General features: G+C 41.6%; 1 protein-coding gene across 5 annotated transcripts in view; it reads left to right on the top strand.

The window, feature by feature from the left end:
• Positions 1–16068, top strand: part of camk2d1 (calcium/calmodulin-dependent protein kinase (CaM kinase) II delta 1) — a 215152-nt gene that overhangs the window by 126522 nt on the left and 72562 nt on the right. For all 5 annotated transcript variants that reach the window (XM_060933431.1, XM_060933421.1, XM_060933411.1 and 2 more), the window contains exons 3-4: positions 11231–11290; positions 15321–15375. In XM_060933431.1, the coding sequence (XP_060789414.1) occupies positions 11231–11290; positions 15321–15375 (115 nt within the window). The remainder of the gene's footprint in view (positions 1–11230; positions 11291–15320; positions 15376–16068) is intronic.

Here is a 16068-nt window from a genome sequence, read left to right as displayed (position 1 = left end):
TATGTTCTGTATAATATAGGTCCTTATGGTCATAATGTAGTATGTTCTGTATAATATAGGTCCTTATGGGTAGTAATATAGTACGTTTTGTATAATATAGGTCCTTATGGGTCGTAATATAGTATGTTCTGTATAATATAGGTCCTTATGGTCATAATATAGTATGTTCTGTATAATATAGGTCCTTATGGGTAGTAATATAGTATGTTTTGTATAATATAGGTCCTTATGGGTCGTAATATAGTATGTTCTGTATAATATAGGTCCTTATGGGTAGTAATATAGTATGTTTTGTATAATATAGGTCCTTATGGGTCGTAATAGTATGTTCTGTATAATATACGTCCTTATGGGTGGTAATATAGTAAGTTTTGTATAATATATGTCCTTATGGGTCGTAATATAGTATATTTTGTATAATATAGGTCCTTATGGGTCATAATATAGTATGTTCTGTATAATATAGGTCCTTATGGGTGGTAATATAGTAAGTTTTGTATAATATAGGTCCTTATGGGTCGTAATATAGTATGTTCTGTATAATATAGGTCCTTATGGGTCGTAATATAGTATGTTCTGTATAATATAGGTCCTTATGGGTCGTAATATAGTATATTTTGTATAATATAGGTCCTTATGGGTAGTAATATAGTATGTTTTGTATAATATAGGTCCTTATGGGTCGTAATAGTATGTTCTGTATAATATAGGTCTTTATGGGTAGTATGAATATGAATGTCTTTATTGTCATTGCCACAAGTACAACGAAATTGAAAGTGCTATCCAGTCAGTGCAAAGAGTCAATAAATAGGGTAAAATAATAGGGTAAAAAGCAATAAACAGTGGCCTAAGCCCAAGACACACAGACTACACACTCACACATACCTACACAGTTCCAGTTGCCTCATTCACACAGTTCAGACATCATGTAAACAAATTCTCTGTATGTAAGCAGAGTTCCTTAGTTTCTAGCAGCATTAAGGCAGGTGACTGCAGTGGGATAGAAACTGTTCTTAAATCTATTTGTCCTTGCCCTGATTGCTCTGTACCGCTTGCCTGAGGGCATCAGTTCAAACAGGGGATAGCCAGGGTGTGAGGTGTCTTTTATAATGTTCTGGGCTTTTTTCAAACACCGCAAGCGGTGAAGTTCTTCCAGTGTGGGGAGAGGGCATCCAACAATCTTTTGGGCGGTGTTGATGACCCCCTGAAGCGCTTTCCTCTGAGCTGCTGTGCTGCTTTTATACCAGATGCATATGCAGTATATTAGTATGCTTTCAATGGAGGCCCTGTAGAAACAGACCAGCAGTCTTTGTGTGATGTTGTTCTTTCTGAGTATTCTGAGAAAGTACAGTCTCTGTTGGGTCTTTTTCAGCAGCTCAGAGGTGTTTACGCTCCAGGACAGACTGTCCTCGATGTTGACTCCCAGGAAACGAAAGTCTGCTACCCTCTCCACACATTGCCCGTTGATGGTTAGAGGTGGAATCTCAGTTCTTTTCCTTCTGTAGTCGACTATGAGTTCTTTTGTCTTTGAGGTATTCAGGAGAAGGTTGTTGGCCACGCACCATGACACCAGCTGCTCTACCTCGTCTCTGTAGGCGGACTCGTCACCCCCAGATATGAGCCCCACCACTGTAGTGTCGTCTGCAAACTTTACGATGGTATTGCTCTGATGGACAGGGGAGCAGTCATGTGTGTATAGAGAGTAGAACAGTGGGCTAAGCACACAGCCCTGAGGAGAGCCAGTGCTGAGGCTCAGGGCTGGGGATGTGTGGTGGCCAATTCTCACTCTCTGTTTGCGGTCAGAGAGGAAGCTGTTAATCCACATACAGGTTGTGTGAGGAAGCTCCAGGTCTCTTAGCTTGGTCACCAGTCTGTGTGGGAGGATGTTATTAAACGCAGAGCTGTAATCCACGAAGAGCATCCGCACATAGCTCCCCTGCCCCTCCAGGTGTAACAGGGCGGCATGGAGCGCTGTGGCCACGGCGTCCTCCGTGGATCGGTTTGCTCTGTATGCAAACTGGTGGGGATCAAGGCTGCGGGGCAGGGCTGATGTAATGTGACTGCGGACCAGTTTTTCAAAGCACTTCATTATCACTGGGGTGAGTGCCACTGGTCTGTAGTCATTTAGGCCGGAGATGTGGGGCTTCTTGGGCACCGGAACTATGATGGAGGACTTGAGACAGTGTGGGACAGTCGACTGTGCCAGTGATTGGTTGAAGATCCTGGTGAAGATCCCAGCCAGCTGGTCAGCGCAGTCCCTCAGCACCCGTCCCGGGACGCCATCGGGTCCCGTCGCCTTCCTTGGGTTGACAGCCTGCAGCGAGCGCCTCACCTCGTGTTCCTCCAGAGTGAGGACAGTGCTGCTGTGGGCCGCATGATGTTGTTGGGCCTCTGGTGCTGTGACCTCAAAGCGGGCGAAGAAAATGTTCAGCTCCTCTGCCAGTGCAGGATCACCTTCGGCGGCTCTGGGGTTGGTCTTGTAGTTTGTCAGGTGCTGGATACCCTGCCACATCTGCCTACTGTTGTTGCTCTCCAGGTGGTCCTCAATCCTCCTCCTGTAGTCTGCCTTGGCCACTTTGATTCCTCTCTTCAGGTCGGCTCGAGCTGCACTGTAGTGGCCTCTGTCGCCAGTCCTGAAGGCGATGTTCCTCTGCTTCAGCAGCTGCTGGACCTCCCGGGTCATCCAGGGCTTTTGGTTTGGGTAGACCCGGATACGTTTGTGCACTGTGACAGTGTCTATGCAGTTCTTGATGTAACAAAGAACACTGACTGTGAACACGTCCAGGTCTTGATGTTCAAAAATATCCCAGTTGGTCCTATCAAAGCAGTCCTGCAGCTGCATGGTAGCATCCTCTGGCCATGTGGCAACAGTCTTTGCTGTGGTGGGAGCGGTTTTCTTGAGGGGTGCATATGCCGGGATTAGAAACAGTGATACATGGTCTGACTGGCCCAGATGTGGTAGGGGACTAGCCCTGTAGCCCCCTTTGATGTTTGAATATACTTTGTCCAAAGTGTTGTCACCCCTAGTGGCACATTTGACATGCTGATGGAGTTTAGGGAGAGCTGTTTTTAAGTCCGCATGATTAAAATCCCCAGCTATGATGTGTACAGCGTCAGGGTATCTGCTCTGCTTGTTGCTAACATTTGCATGCAACAATGCAATAGCCGACGCTGTAATATAGTAATATAGTATGTTTTGTATAATATAGGTCCTTATGGGTCGTAATATAGTATGTTCTGTATAATATAGGTCCTTATGGTCATAATATAGTATGTTCTGTATAATATAGGTCCTTATGGGTCGTAATATAGTATGTTCTGTATAATATTCGTCCTTATGGGTAGTAATATAGTATGTTTTGTATAATATAGGTCCTTATGGGTAGTAATATATAATTTGTTCTGTATAATATAGGTCCTTATGGGTAGTAATATAGTATGTTCTGTATAATATAGGTCCTTATATGTAGTAATGTAGTATGTTCTGTATAATATAGTTCCTTATACAGAACATATTGTATAAGGATATATACAATTATACAGTATACTGAAATTACAAATTGGTGCTCAAATAGGGAACACATGTAGACACAGCAACAGACTTGTTTATTGTCCTTATACAGTCTCTTCCTCCAGGGCTTAATGTTTTTGTTGAGTGCTGTAGCATGCAGGAAGGGTGAGAGATCAGAGCATGGACCTGTGTATCTAATCCGGTTATGTCTCAGGTTACCCATTGTCCCCCCTGAGGACAAATCAGATGTCTCAGGCCAGCAGCACTGAAGTGGTTCAAACAGGATTATGCCTGTTGAAGGTGATGTGATTGGATAGATAACATAGTGTCGTGAATCACCTGGACTCCATTGGTCAGGATTACTGTTGAGGAAGTGAACTGGAAGAGTAATGCCTCTGGGAGGTACTTTGATTGGTGAAGGAAGTGTGGAGGCAAAATCCCTTTTGTTGTTTTATGCAGTGCTCTGAAATCCGACACTGCGATGATAATCTGGATTATGGGACTCCAGAGTTTAAAGCAGATACGCAGAGCCTTTATTTTTTAATAAGTGGATAGTATCTCCACCCTTGACTCTTGTATGTTGCATAAATGGGAATTTAAAAAAAAATATATATATTTTTGAGAGTTAAACTCAACTGCAAAGTTGGCATTCGAGCTGCCCCACTGAGCCAGCCAGCCCTGAGTGCATGACATCACAGCGGTAACTGGTTTTAAGGCCGAGGCCTTTTACAGCTATAGACCAAAGTCATATAAATAGAAATTTATGGTGAAAGTAAGAAATAACGTTACCGACTTGCTCAACTAATAAACAGGATAGGTGTCATAACTTGTGCAACATACATGTACATGCATGCATTTTCACTGATAAAACATAAAAGGCTAATTAAATCAGATGAACTGAGACGATCACATTCTGAAGCAAATTAAATAATCTTATACCGGTAACTTAAACACACAATACAAGTTACATGTATTAATCTAAATGCAGGTAAACAACGTGTTGTTTTTGGTTTTGTATCCAAATGTGAGTCGGAGCTTACCCGTCTGTGTTCTCGCTTCTAAAAGGCCGATCTTGTGGCCGATTTGTTTTGAAACAATCTGACTTTCAGTTGTTTGTTCAGTTCTCCGTTCATTCGCTTCTTCCATGTAAGAGCGAGATGGCCGCAATATCCAGTTTAGAAATAAGACGGCTGCACCACTCATTCTCCATTCTCTCCATTACGGAGTACTCCGCCATTACTGCTCGGCTCAGGCAATTACTAAAACCCTGGATGGAACCGAACGGAACCGGTTTTAGCAACAACCGTGGGGAGGTCACTGCCCGAGCGATATGTCACGTCCCGTTCCGTCCCGGGTTTTACCAACAACCCTCGGCTCACCCCGGGAGAACTGGTGCAACTAAACTCTCTTTCCTTTAAAAAATAAAATAAAATAAATACTTTCCTTTTCTTGTAGTTTTCTTTAATTGTTCGTACTGCACCCTCTTTCAATACGGGCTTATAGCCAACACTCCTCAACAGATCAGAGGTCTCGTACGAGTCTTCAGTAAAATGTGCAGAGCAGAGGAGAGACCACTTCACAGGCGCCCAATGTGCCCGTGAACTTCTTGCAAAATGCGTCCAAACTTTGCATTTTGAACATTCTTGAGCCATGAATGCAACGTAAATCCACCTTTTGTCGTGTTGCTGCACCTGCCAGCAACACCCTTCTGTCGTGTTGCTGCACCTGCCAGCAACACATCTACGTGGCATGTCGATAAATTAGCTCAAACTGGAGGATCGGAGTTGCAGTCAGCTCTGTGTTTTAGTATAGCGGAAATGGCAATGAGATCGATAGACTTCCTGCTGTGACGTTACGGACGTCAAGGTCATTCACTCAGACCGCTGCCTGTATGAATCACTTTAATCGTAAAAATTACTATATTAGATTTATTGTTAACGCTTAAAACTATTCCTGTGCCATTCTTGAGGTCTCAAGGCATTTATAAACAAAAGTGAGGCCATGGCTCTGCGTATATGCTTTAAGGTTCCTATCTGTGGTGTTCCTTTCTCTCTCTCTCTTGTCAGAGTGACCATAGGCATGGGAATGGAAATGGTGCCCAACTTCCCTAAAACATTAAAGTGGAGTATGGCTATTATGCAGAGGTGGACAGTAATGAAGTACATTTACTTGAGTACTGTACTTGAGTACACTTTTTGAGTATCTGTACTTTACAACCCCGATTCCAAAAAAGTTGGGACAAAGTACAAATTGTAAATAAAAACGGAATGCAATGATGTGGAAGTTTCAAAATTCCATATTTTATTCAGAATAGAACATAGATGACATATCAAATGTTTAAACTGAGAAAATGTATCATTTAAAGAGAAAAATTAGGTGATTTTAAATTTCATGACAACAACACATCTCAAAAAAGTTGGGACAAGGCCATGTTTCCCACTGTGAGACATCCCCTTTTCTCTTTACAACAGTCTGTAAACGTCTGGGGACTGAGGAGACAAGTTGCTCAAGTTTAGGGATAGGAATGTTAACCCATTCTTGTCTAATGTAGGATTCTAGTTGCTCAACTGTCTTAGGTCTTTTTTGTCGTATCTTCCGTTTTATGATGCGCCAAATGTTTTCTATGGGTGAAAGATCTGGACTGCAGGCTGGCCAGTTCAGTACCCGGACCCTTCTTCTACGCAGCCATGATGCTGTAATTGATGCAGTATATGATTTGACATTGTCATGTTGGAAAATGCAAGGTCTTCCCTGAAAGAGACGTCGTCTGGATGGGAGCATATGTTGCTCTAGAACCTGGATATACCTTTCAGCATTGATGGTGTCTTTCCAGATGTGTAAGCTGCCCATGCCACACGCACTAATGCAACCCCGTACCATCAGAGATGCAGGCTTCTGAACTGAGCGCCGATAACAACTTGGGTCGTCCTTCTCCTCTTTAGTCCGAATGACACGGCGTCCCTGATTTCCATAAAGAACTTCAAATTTTGATTCGTCTGACCACAGAACAGTTTTCCACTTTGCCACAGTCCATTTTAAATGAGCCTTGGCCCAGAGAAGACGTCTGTGCTTCTGGATCATGTTTAGATACGGCTTCTTCTTTGAACTATAGAGTTTTAGCTGGCAACGGCGGATGGCACGGTGAATTGTGTTCACAGATAATGTTCTCTGGAAATATTCCTGAGCCCATTTTGCGATTTCCAATACAGAAGCATGCCTGTATGTGATGCAGTGCCGTCTAAGGGCCCGAAGATCACGGGCACCCAGTATGGTTTTCCGGCTTTGACCACAGAGATTCTTCCAGATTCTCTGAATCTTTTGATGATATTATGCACTGTAGATGATGATATGTTCAAACTCTTTGCAATTTTACACTGTCAAACTCCTTTCTGATATTGCTCCACTATTTGTCGGCGCAGAATTAGGGGGATTGGTGATCCTCTTCCCATCTTTACTTCTGAGAGCCGCTGCCACTCCAAGATGCTCTTTTTATACCCAGTCATGTTAATGACCTATTGCCAATTGACCTAATGAGTTGCAATTTGGTCCTCCAGCTGTTCCTTTTTTGTACCTTTAACTTTTCCAGCCTCTTATTGCCCCGTCCCAACTTTTTTGAGATGTGTTGCTGTCATGAAATTTCAAATGAGCCAATATTTGGCATAAAATTTCAAAATGTCTCACTTTCGACATTTGATATGTTGTCTATGTTCTATTGTGAATACAATATCAGTTTTTGAGATTTGTAAATTATTGCATTCCGTTTTTATTTACAATTTGTACTTTGTCCCAACTTTTTTGGAATTGGGGGTTGTGTGTGTGTGTATGTGTGTGTGTGTGTGTATATATAATATTGTACTTTTCACTCCACTGCATTTCTATCAAGGTCCTCATTACTCGTTACTATGAAGCAGCTTTGAAAGTGAGGGTTTTTTTTTCTCTTCTAAAATGTGATTGGGTTTTTTTTCGCAGATGACACTGAGACAGCCGATCAGTAATCACTAGGGTCATGATGTGTGTGTGTGTGTGTGTGTATATATATATATATATATATATATATATATATATATATATATATATATATATATATCTCCTTATGGCAAAAGCTAAATAAGTCACGTCCATAGACTGTACAAGATCAATTCAATGATTTCTCAGCAGCATTATTTGAACACGATCAGCTGATGGCAGAATGGAAGGAGGCGGCTCTTCTGGAGAATGCACGCACTCATGACCCATGAACCCATGTTTCAGTTTTCTGAAAGGATTACAGATTTGTTTTGTTTTAAAAGTTTGCTTTGTTTACTTAAAACAAACCATATCATGGCCTACAAAAACTCGCCGTCCAACCTGCAGAAGCATATTGAGGTCTGTAAACGTTTTATTCCAAGAGAAAGCTTGCAGTGAAGTTGTCTGTGCTTTTAGAGCGAGCGATAACGTTACAATAGCTGTACAGTCTGGTTAGTCAAATGACTTTCTATGGATTTTCCCGCCAAGTTGCCGTAGCCTTGTCCACGGCTAACATTTACACATAGCTAGTTAACTTGGACACTGTTAGTTAGCATGTAAAAACGGAGTTATGCTAACATGAATAACGTTAACTTATCTGAAACCACCACCACCACCAGTAAACTTGTGAGAAACACTATAATGTGACTGTAAAATGGTGAAACTTCCAAAATTGTGTACTCTATAGTGAAGAACTTGTGTTTTTGGGGACACCTTCAGGCACAAGCAGTTTGTAGGCCTTTTTGCGTGAGCTAATTTATAAAGAAATCTTACCTAAGCAGCAGTTTGAAAATGGGGTGGAGATTATACAATCGTGACCGAATACTCCGTGTTAGGGATGTAACGGAATGCAGTCTTTAGAATGCATTTTGTAGATACAAATACTGATATGAATAGGAGGGACACTATTCATGTTGGCTTTTTTTTTGGTTTGTTTTTTCATAATTTTTTAAAATTGTCAAAAAGAATTGCAAGCCATGTTGAGACTTGGGGGGCTGCATTAGGACTGGGGTCTTGTGGGACACAACAAGAACAAGTGCAGCAAAAGCACACAAGTGGGAGGTTTTTTCACATTCTTGTGGGCATGACAGGAAGCTCACAAGATGAATTCAGTGTCTCAGTTGCTTGAACTACCTAATTAGTTTGTTTCAATTGTGCAGTAGAAGTACATTTGTTAGAGCACATCATGGGCAAGTACAAAAACAAAAATACTAACTGCTCATGCGGGATTAAGAAAAAATCCTGCCCACATCACAGTGACACAACTGAGGTTGAGGCGCAATCACTTTGTGAGTTTATCCCCGAATACACATCCAGATATTTGCAGTAATAACATACAGATAGTGACATTGTGCTACCCCCCCACCCCCCCACCCTTTACATCCCGATATCCTTAATAAATCTGTGTCCTGTTTGCATCCTCTGTTTTTCTTTCTTTCATTAACCTTGTGTCTACAGCCTATGAGTCCATGCTGGACACTTTCTCTGCGAAGCTGAAAGTAATTTTCTTCACCACTGTCTCTCTCTCTCTCTCTCTCTCTCTCTCTCTCTGTCTCTCTCCTCACATTGCCGCCAGTCAGTATATGACCCAGCTCAAAGCAAGCAGCTGAAATAGTTATTAAACATTTACTAAATGGAACAAGAAGCAGATCCAAATAGTAGAGCAGTGAGTTCATTTGGAAGGCAGTCCAGTGATCGTGCAGTCAAGTGTAGGAAACTATTCTTACTCTTTAGTACAGTAAGACAACATGGGCCTTCATACCACCTAATGAGATCTTGCAACTGATTCTGGGTTTATAGAAGGATGAAGGTCAGGTTCTGTTTTTTTTTTTTCCAGTCGGGTTGGGGGGGGCATCTTCCACTACGTTCAGACTGCAACCTGAAACGACCCATATCCGATTTGTTGTGAAATCCGATTTTTTTGTCAGGCCGTTCACATTACCAATTATATGAGACTTGTATGCGATCTCCAATATGAACGGAAAACGACCCAAAAGTGTCCCGCATGCGCAAATTGACACGTAATAAGCACATCTACGTAATACGTAAACAAAAAAAAGCGCACTCTTCAAGTTTGCAAGTAAAGCATGGAGATGAGGCGAGACCTCCCAATGTGGTTTTTGTGGCGGCGGCGGAACTCACACAATAATCTGATTAATGTGGGCAGCAGACTAATGAGACCGAAGGTGTCAAATTACTGGAAATTTCCAGAACAATCTTATAATCTTGTAATACAGGATGGTTTAAGTTATAAATCAGTTATAGAAACTGTTTTATTTAATCAGGCTAACAGATCAACATCCAGGTCCCTACCAAATCCACCATTAGCTTGATCAATTCTATAAGAGTCTATTTAAATTCTGAAAACTGTACAAATGTTGTTGTTTTCCACCAAAGAGGCGGGATTAGCCAACGCAGAATAGTGACGTTTGTCTCTTGTTGATGACGTGTAGGGCGCATGAATGCGACCTGTCCGGTCAGACTGCAGTCGCATGTGAAAATAACGGATATGCATCGGAATTAGGACCACATATCCAAGCGGCCTGGGCCGCATGTGAAAAAATCGGATCTGTGTCGTTCAGATTGTCAATAACAAATCGGATACAGGTCGCATATGGGCAAAAAATTCGGATATGGGTCGTTTCAGGGTGCAGTCTGAACGTAGTCTTCATGGCCTGGAGCCGCTGCTTTAGGATCAATATCATGGTGATTTGTCAGCAGGGGAACTGTTTCTGTTGTAAGATATATTGCGAAGATCAGGAGAGGGAAATGGGGATTATGTCCATACATGGTGGCACGGTGGTGTAGTGGTTAGCACTGTCGCCTCACAGCAAGAAGGTTAGGGGCCTTTCTGCATGGAGTTTGCATGTTCTCCCCGTGTCCGCGTGGGTTTCCTCCGGGTGCTCCGGTTTCCCCCACAGTCCAAAGACATGCAGGTTAGGTTAACTGGTGGCTCTAAATTGACCGTAGGTGTGAATGGTTGTTTGTCTCTGTGTGATGACCTGGCGACTTGTCCAGGATGTACCCCACCTCTCGCCCATAGTCAGCTGGGATAGGCTCCAGCTTGCCTGCGACCCTGCACAGGATAAGCAGCTACAGATAATGGATGGATGTTCATACATCAGAAATGCATGTGCACCATATTGACCTTATTTTCCATGCAAAGGCAGGAAAAAGGTGATGTGCCTCACTTTTTCATGTTCTGAATTATTTGGGATAATTTGAGGGTTTTTTTTCTTGTGGTTTTTGAGATGTAGTTGGGCTGGAAATTTTGCTGAAACCTGGCAACCCTGGTTAATATTAGCTCTTCTGTCTGTCTCACACACGAGAAATGGCTGTATTGCAGACAGTTGAACAAACTTGCTCAAAATGAGCTGCCAGACTGTAAGCTGGAAGACTGTTATGTTGTTGGTTCCTAGCGGCCTGTTACAGGGTTACCCTTTAAAAAATGTGCCATGATTCCTTTTTTTTTTTAATAGAAAAGCACTCATTCTGAGAAGCAAACTGAGATGAGACATGAGGTTTTTTTTGTTTTTTTTTAATTGGGTTTGGGGCTGACGTGTTGGGACTTGCTTATCAAGAGTGCAATTACAACGTTTGCGAATGATAGTAGGCATGGTAGTAGTGTCATGTTAATGTGCCTTGTCATGTTTACATTGTATTCGATATAGAACTTTTATGGCTTATTTTAATGTGTCGTTTCTATTTTCATAGATCACCAGAAGTTGGAACGTGAGGCTCGCATTTGTCGTTTGCTGAAACACCCCAACATTGGTGAGTGTCGTCTTGCACACACAATAAATTTACCTGCAAGCTTTCAAATCCAGCTCGGAATAATTAAATATGCATTTACCCTTTTAATTTTCCATTGAAAATGGACATGTTGGCTGGAATCATAAAAAAAAGAAAGAATGTCAGTGCACCTACTAATGAAAACCTGCATCAACAGATCTTAACCTCCTTTTTTTTTTTTAAAGCAAAACAATAAATTTCATTTTAATGACGAGGAGTAAATGTGGCATCAAAGCATCGATGAGTAAGGCTGTACTGAGCATCCACCCTCACACACACTTGCTCGGCATAATGAAGCCTGTTGGAGAATACCATGTTTTACATTATGCCAGGCTCCAAAACATTTTTGCCTTAAAAGAAAAGAATGCTAGAGCTGGCACTGATTAATGGTATAATATGGTTTTCAGCGTCAGAGTAGTAACCGTGTACAGGCAGTCGTTTTGTGTAAAATGGCACATGCCAGACAGAAGTCATGGCTGGGAATATCGTTTTGTGGCTGATCAATATTTGGCTGTCTGTAATTCTATATTTATTAGAGGAAAAATTGAAGGATTCATTGAGGTGATTTATTATTGCCTCGCTCTTGCTTTGACGTATTTTTATGAGATTATGTATGCACATATATTTCCCTTTTTCCCCTCTCTACACCACATATGCCCAGCTGTAATGAATTTGAATCAGGCCAGGACTAGACATCAGGATGTTTTTATGGGAAAAGAATCTCACTAGTTCTCCATTAAGCTTTGCAATCAAGAGCCAAATGATTTTCTATTATAGTGGCCGTTCAAATTATTATTACTTTACAACATTACAGCAGTGTCTCTTCTCACATCGAGTCTCCCAAATTATAAGGGCTGCTCCCCTTTTTTCCCCTTCTAACATTTGCTGGGAAAGCCTGTCTTCCACAGTTGCTATGGAAACAAGAGAGAGACATGGTGAATCACCTCGGAGAGGAAATGCCTGAGAAATTGAGACGAAGGGGATTCCTTTGCCCCTGTCTCTCTCTCTGTTTCTCAGGTTTGCTTTGTACACTCCTGTCAAAAGCCAAACCACATAAAGAAGTGTTTTTTGATTGAAAGCTCTCACCGTTTAATTTAAACCTTTTAAATGAATTTGTGATCTTCAGCAGGATGGTTCGTTGGAAGGCGATGGGTGAAGTTAAGAGGAAAGACTCCTCAGTATTTTGGATTCAAAGCTTATTCAAAACACTTAAATTTTTCAGATTTTACTGTATTATATATTTTATTTAAAAGGAATTAAGTCACTGTTTTTTTTTCTTGGCCATTAATCTACGCACAGTAACACAATGACAACATGAACATGTTTTTAGAATATTTTGCAAGTGTATTAAACAAAAAATTTTTTAAATAAATCCCTCATTTAGTATTCAGACCCATGGCTACAGTGCTCTAAATTCAAGTGCATCCTGTTTGCTTTGATTGTGCCTCTAGAACTCAACAGAATTCCTGTGGCTAATTCAATTGATCGGACATGATTTGAAAAAGCACACACCTGTGTGTGTACAAAGTCCCACAGTTCAGAATGAATGTCGAACTAAGACCAAGCCACAAAGCCCAAGGAACTACATTAGGACATGGATCTGGGCATGGATATAAAACCATTTCTAAAGCTCTGAATGTTCCCATGAGCACAGTCAACTCCATCAGTGTGAAATGGAGGAAGTTTGGAACCACCAGAACTCTACTGAGAGCCAACCATCTGGCCATAGTCATTAACCATGCTCGAAGGGCTTTCATCAGGGAGGTGACCAAGAACCCAATAGAGGCTTTGCACAGTCACGTGACCCCCATAGCAACGGTAACTACACCGCCATGACAGGAAGCATGCTTGTAGTGCTTCATTCAGCTGAGGTAGTGGTTATTGATCAGTATGGGAAGGTTTTGCTGCGTTTTTGGATGCGCAAATCATTTTGAATGAAACATTAGATTTTTTTTTTTTTAATTTACCACAGAGTAATTAATTTACCATTAATTTACCAAAAGTAATTCATCAACGGGCGAAAAAACTAGAGAAATTTCTAAACGTAGAAGGGAAAAATGGGGGGAAAAACATTCAGCAGGACTCAGTGTTGAACAGAGAGGTCAAAAACCCTGTGATATGCTCACTAACTTTCCACAAAGGTAAGAATTCAAAAAAAAAAAAATTATTTCGCAACTGCAGCAAGGTGCTCATTCTTATCCAGTGAAGTGAGCATAAGCAACACAGCAGCTTGGCATAGCCTCACCTTCACCGGGACTTAAAGTGCATTTATATTTGGGGATCCTTCGGAGTGCATTGTGCATGCGCACTTGGGACCCAGCCGTTATGGGAAACACCTGATGCTGATTTGAGCACGATCAGCGCACACATACTGTTTTCACAGAGACTTTGCAAGTATTCTATCAGGTATGCGGCGGCAGACGGATCTAAGTGCAGGAAGAATGTTTATTAGCAGGCTTCATATTTACAAAAACAAACAAAACCAAAAGCAGAGTCATAACCATGGCTAGAAACAAATGTGACCGTGATAATGATAATACTTCAGAAAGCCTCTGTGTCCTTATATGCGCGTGCTGATCGCGCTCAAATCAGCATCAGGTGTTTTCCATCACAACTGGGTTCCAAGTGCGTGCACTACACACGCTGAAGGATCCCAGAATGTAAATGCATTTTTTTAAGTCTCGGTGGTTGATGAACTACTTTTGGCAAATTAAAAAAAATCTGATGTCTGTTTCATTCAAAATGATTTGCACATCCAAACCTTCCCATACCGATCAAGAGCAACTAACTCAGCTGAATGAAGGAGTACAAGCATGCCTCCTGTCATAGTAGTGTAGTTATCGTTGCTATGGGGGTCACGTGACTGTGCAGAGCCTCTATAGCCACTCTAACAGAGCTTTAGAGGTTTCCTGCTGAGTTGGGTGAACTTGACGGAAGGACAACTATCTCAGCAATACTTTAATCTAGAGGGGCTAGATGGAAGCCATTTCACTCTAAAAGGCATATAAAGGACTTTGTTCGCATGGTGAAGCATGGTGGTGGCAGCATCATTTCATGGTGGTGCTTCTCAGAATGTATCCGCTGAATGCAGCCAAATATAGAGAGGCCTTTGAAGAAAACCTGCTCCAGAGTGCACATGAGCTCAGATTGGGGTGATGGTTAACCTTTCAGGACAGTAACAACAAACCAAAGGACACAGCTAAGACAATGCTGTTGTGACTTCAGGACCAGTCTCTGAATGCCCTTGAGTGGTCCAGCTAAAACACAGACCGAGATCTGAAGATAGCAGTTGCCAGGCACTTCCCATCTAGTCTGATTGAGTGTAAGAGGATCTGCCAGGAAAAATAGAAGAAACTCTTCAAATACTGATGAGCAAAGCTTGTCGAGGAAGGCTCGAAGCTGTAATTGCTGCCTAAGGTGCCTCCACAAAGTACTGAATCAAGGGATGATATACTTATCTAAGTGAGACATTTCAAATTTAAAAAAAAAAAAAAAACCTGGCCACTTTGTCATTAGGGGTTGTGTGTAGATTGATGGCCAAAAGAAGTAAATGTAATCTGTTTTGAATAAATAAATCTATAACACAATAAAGTGTGCAAAAACTGAAGGGGTCTTAATACTTTTATGACCTTACCATGTATTAAAAATCTCTATAAATGCTATTTTTATAGTTGTTTAATGGTTTAAATTTGTTTTGATAAGAGACAAATGATGTTTAGACTCGTGTGTAAGTAGTGATGCATTTGGTTTGTGTCGACATATAATAAAGATGAGTGTGTTTAGCCTTACAGGGCTTTGTAGACGGAATATAGGAAGGTCTGTGTATAGTGTGGGGAATGAAATTGGCCTAACGGATGAGATCGTCTCTTGTGGACATCTGACTTTCTTGCACATGCTTTCATGCACGTACACCGTGAGACTAAATGAATCGGAAAGTAGGGGTGTCTGTATCCTGTGTTAAATCTAATAAGCCATTTCTTTCCATCTCTTTCGATCCCTCTGCCCCTTACAGTGAGACTCCATGACAGCATATCTGAAGAGGGATTCCATTACCTCGTCTTTGATTTGTAAGTAATTGTGTGTGTGTGCGTGTGTGTGTGCGCACTAATCTTGGTGGCCAATAAGGGAGAACATGTACACTACACTGGCGTGCGGTTCAGGGTCGGCTCCTCCTCTTACCAAATTTAACCAGAATTAAGGGTCTGGCAGCCTGCTAATGAGCACAGTCAGCAGTCTGGATGAACCCACACTAATTGGATGTGTGTGTGTGTGTTTCTCCACCAGGGATGTAACAAGCGATAGCTATGCAGCTAATCAAATCCCTTTTTGACATCCATTCACTTGAAACTGGTTGATACCAGTGCAACACTTCCAGATTTCTTTAGTTAAAGACACTGATTGCAAAGTCATCTGAAATTTAACTTTTTTTTTTTTTAATTGCGCGTGGTATTTTCCTATGCTCCGCGAGAACAATATCATGCGGACAAGAAGTGATCATTTTGATATGCTGAGGGTCGCTTTCCTCTGTTTTGGGACCGTTTTCCTACCTCTTGAGGTAAACACGGAAACAGTCGAACACTAGGCGCTTGAACTAATTAGCATGATTATGGAACTGCGTCACACCAACACTACGTTCACACTGCAAGGCTTAATGCTCAATTCCGATTTTTTTTGTGAAATCCGATTTTTTTGTGAGGTCGTTCACATTAACAAATATATGCGACTTGTATGTGATCCTCAGTATGAACGAAAAGCGACCT

Source organism: Neoarius graeffei, chromosome 1 (assembly GCF_027579695.1).
Source record: "Neoarius graeffei isolate fNeoGra1 chromosome 1, fNeoGra1.pri, whole genome shotgun sequence".
NCBI classification, from domain to species: Eukaryota; Metazoa; Chordata; class Actinopteri; order Siluriformes; family Ariidae; genus Neoarius; species Neoarius graeffei.
Note: the sequence above shows the minus strand (reverse complement) of the source record. Positions and strands in the feature narration are given on the sequence as shown.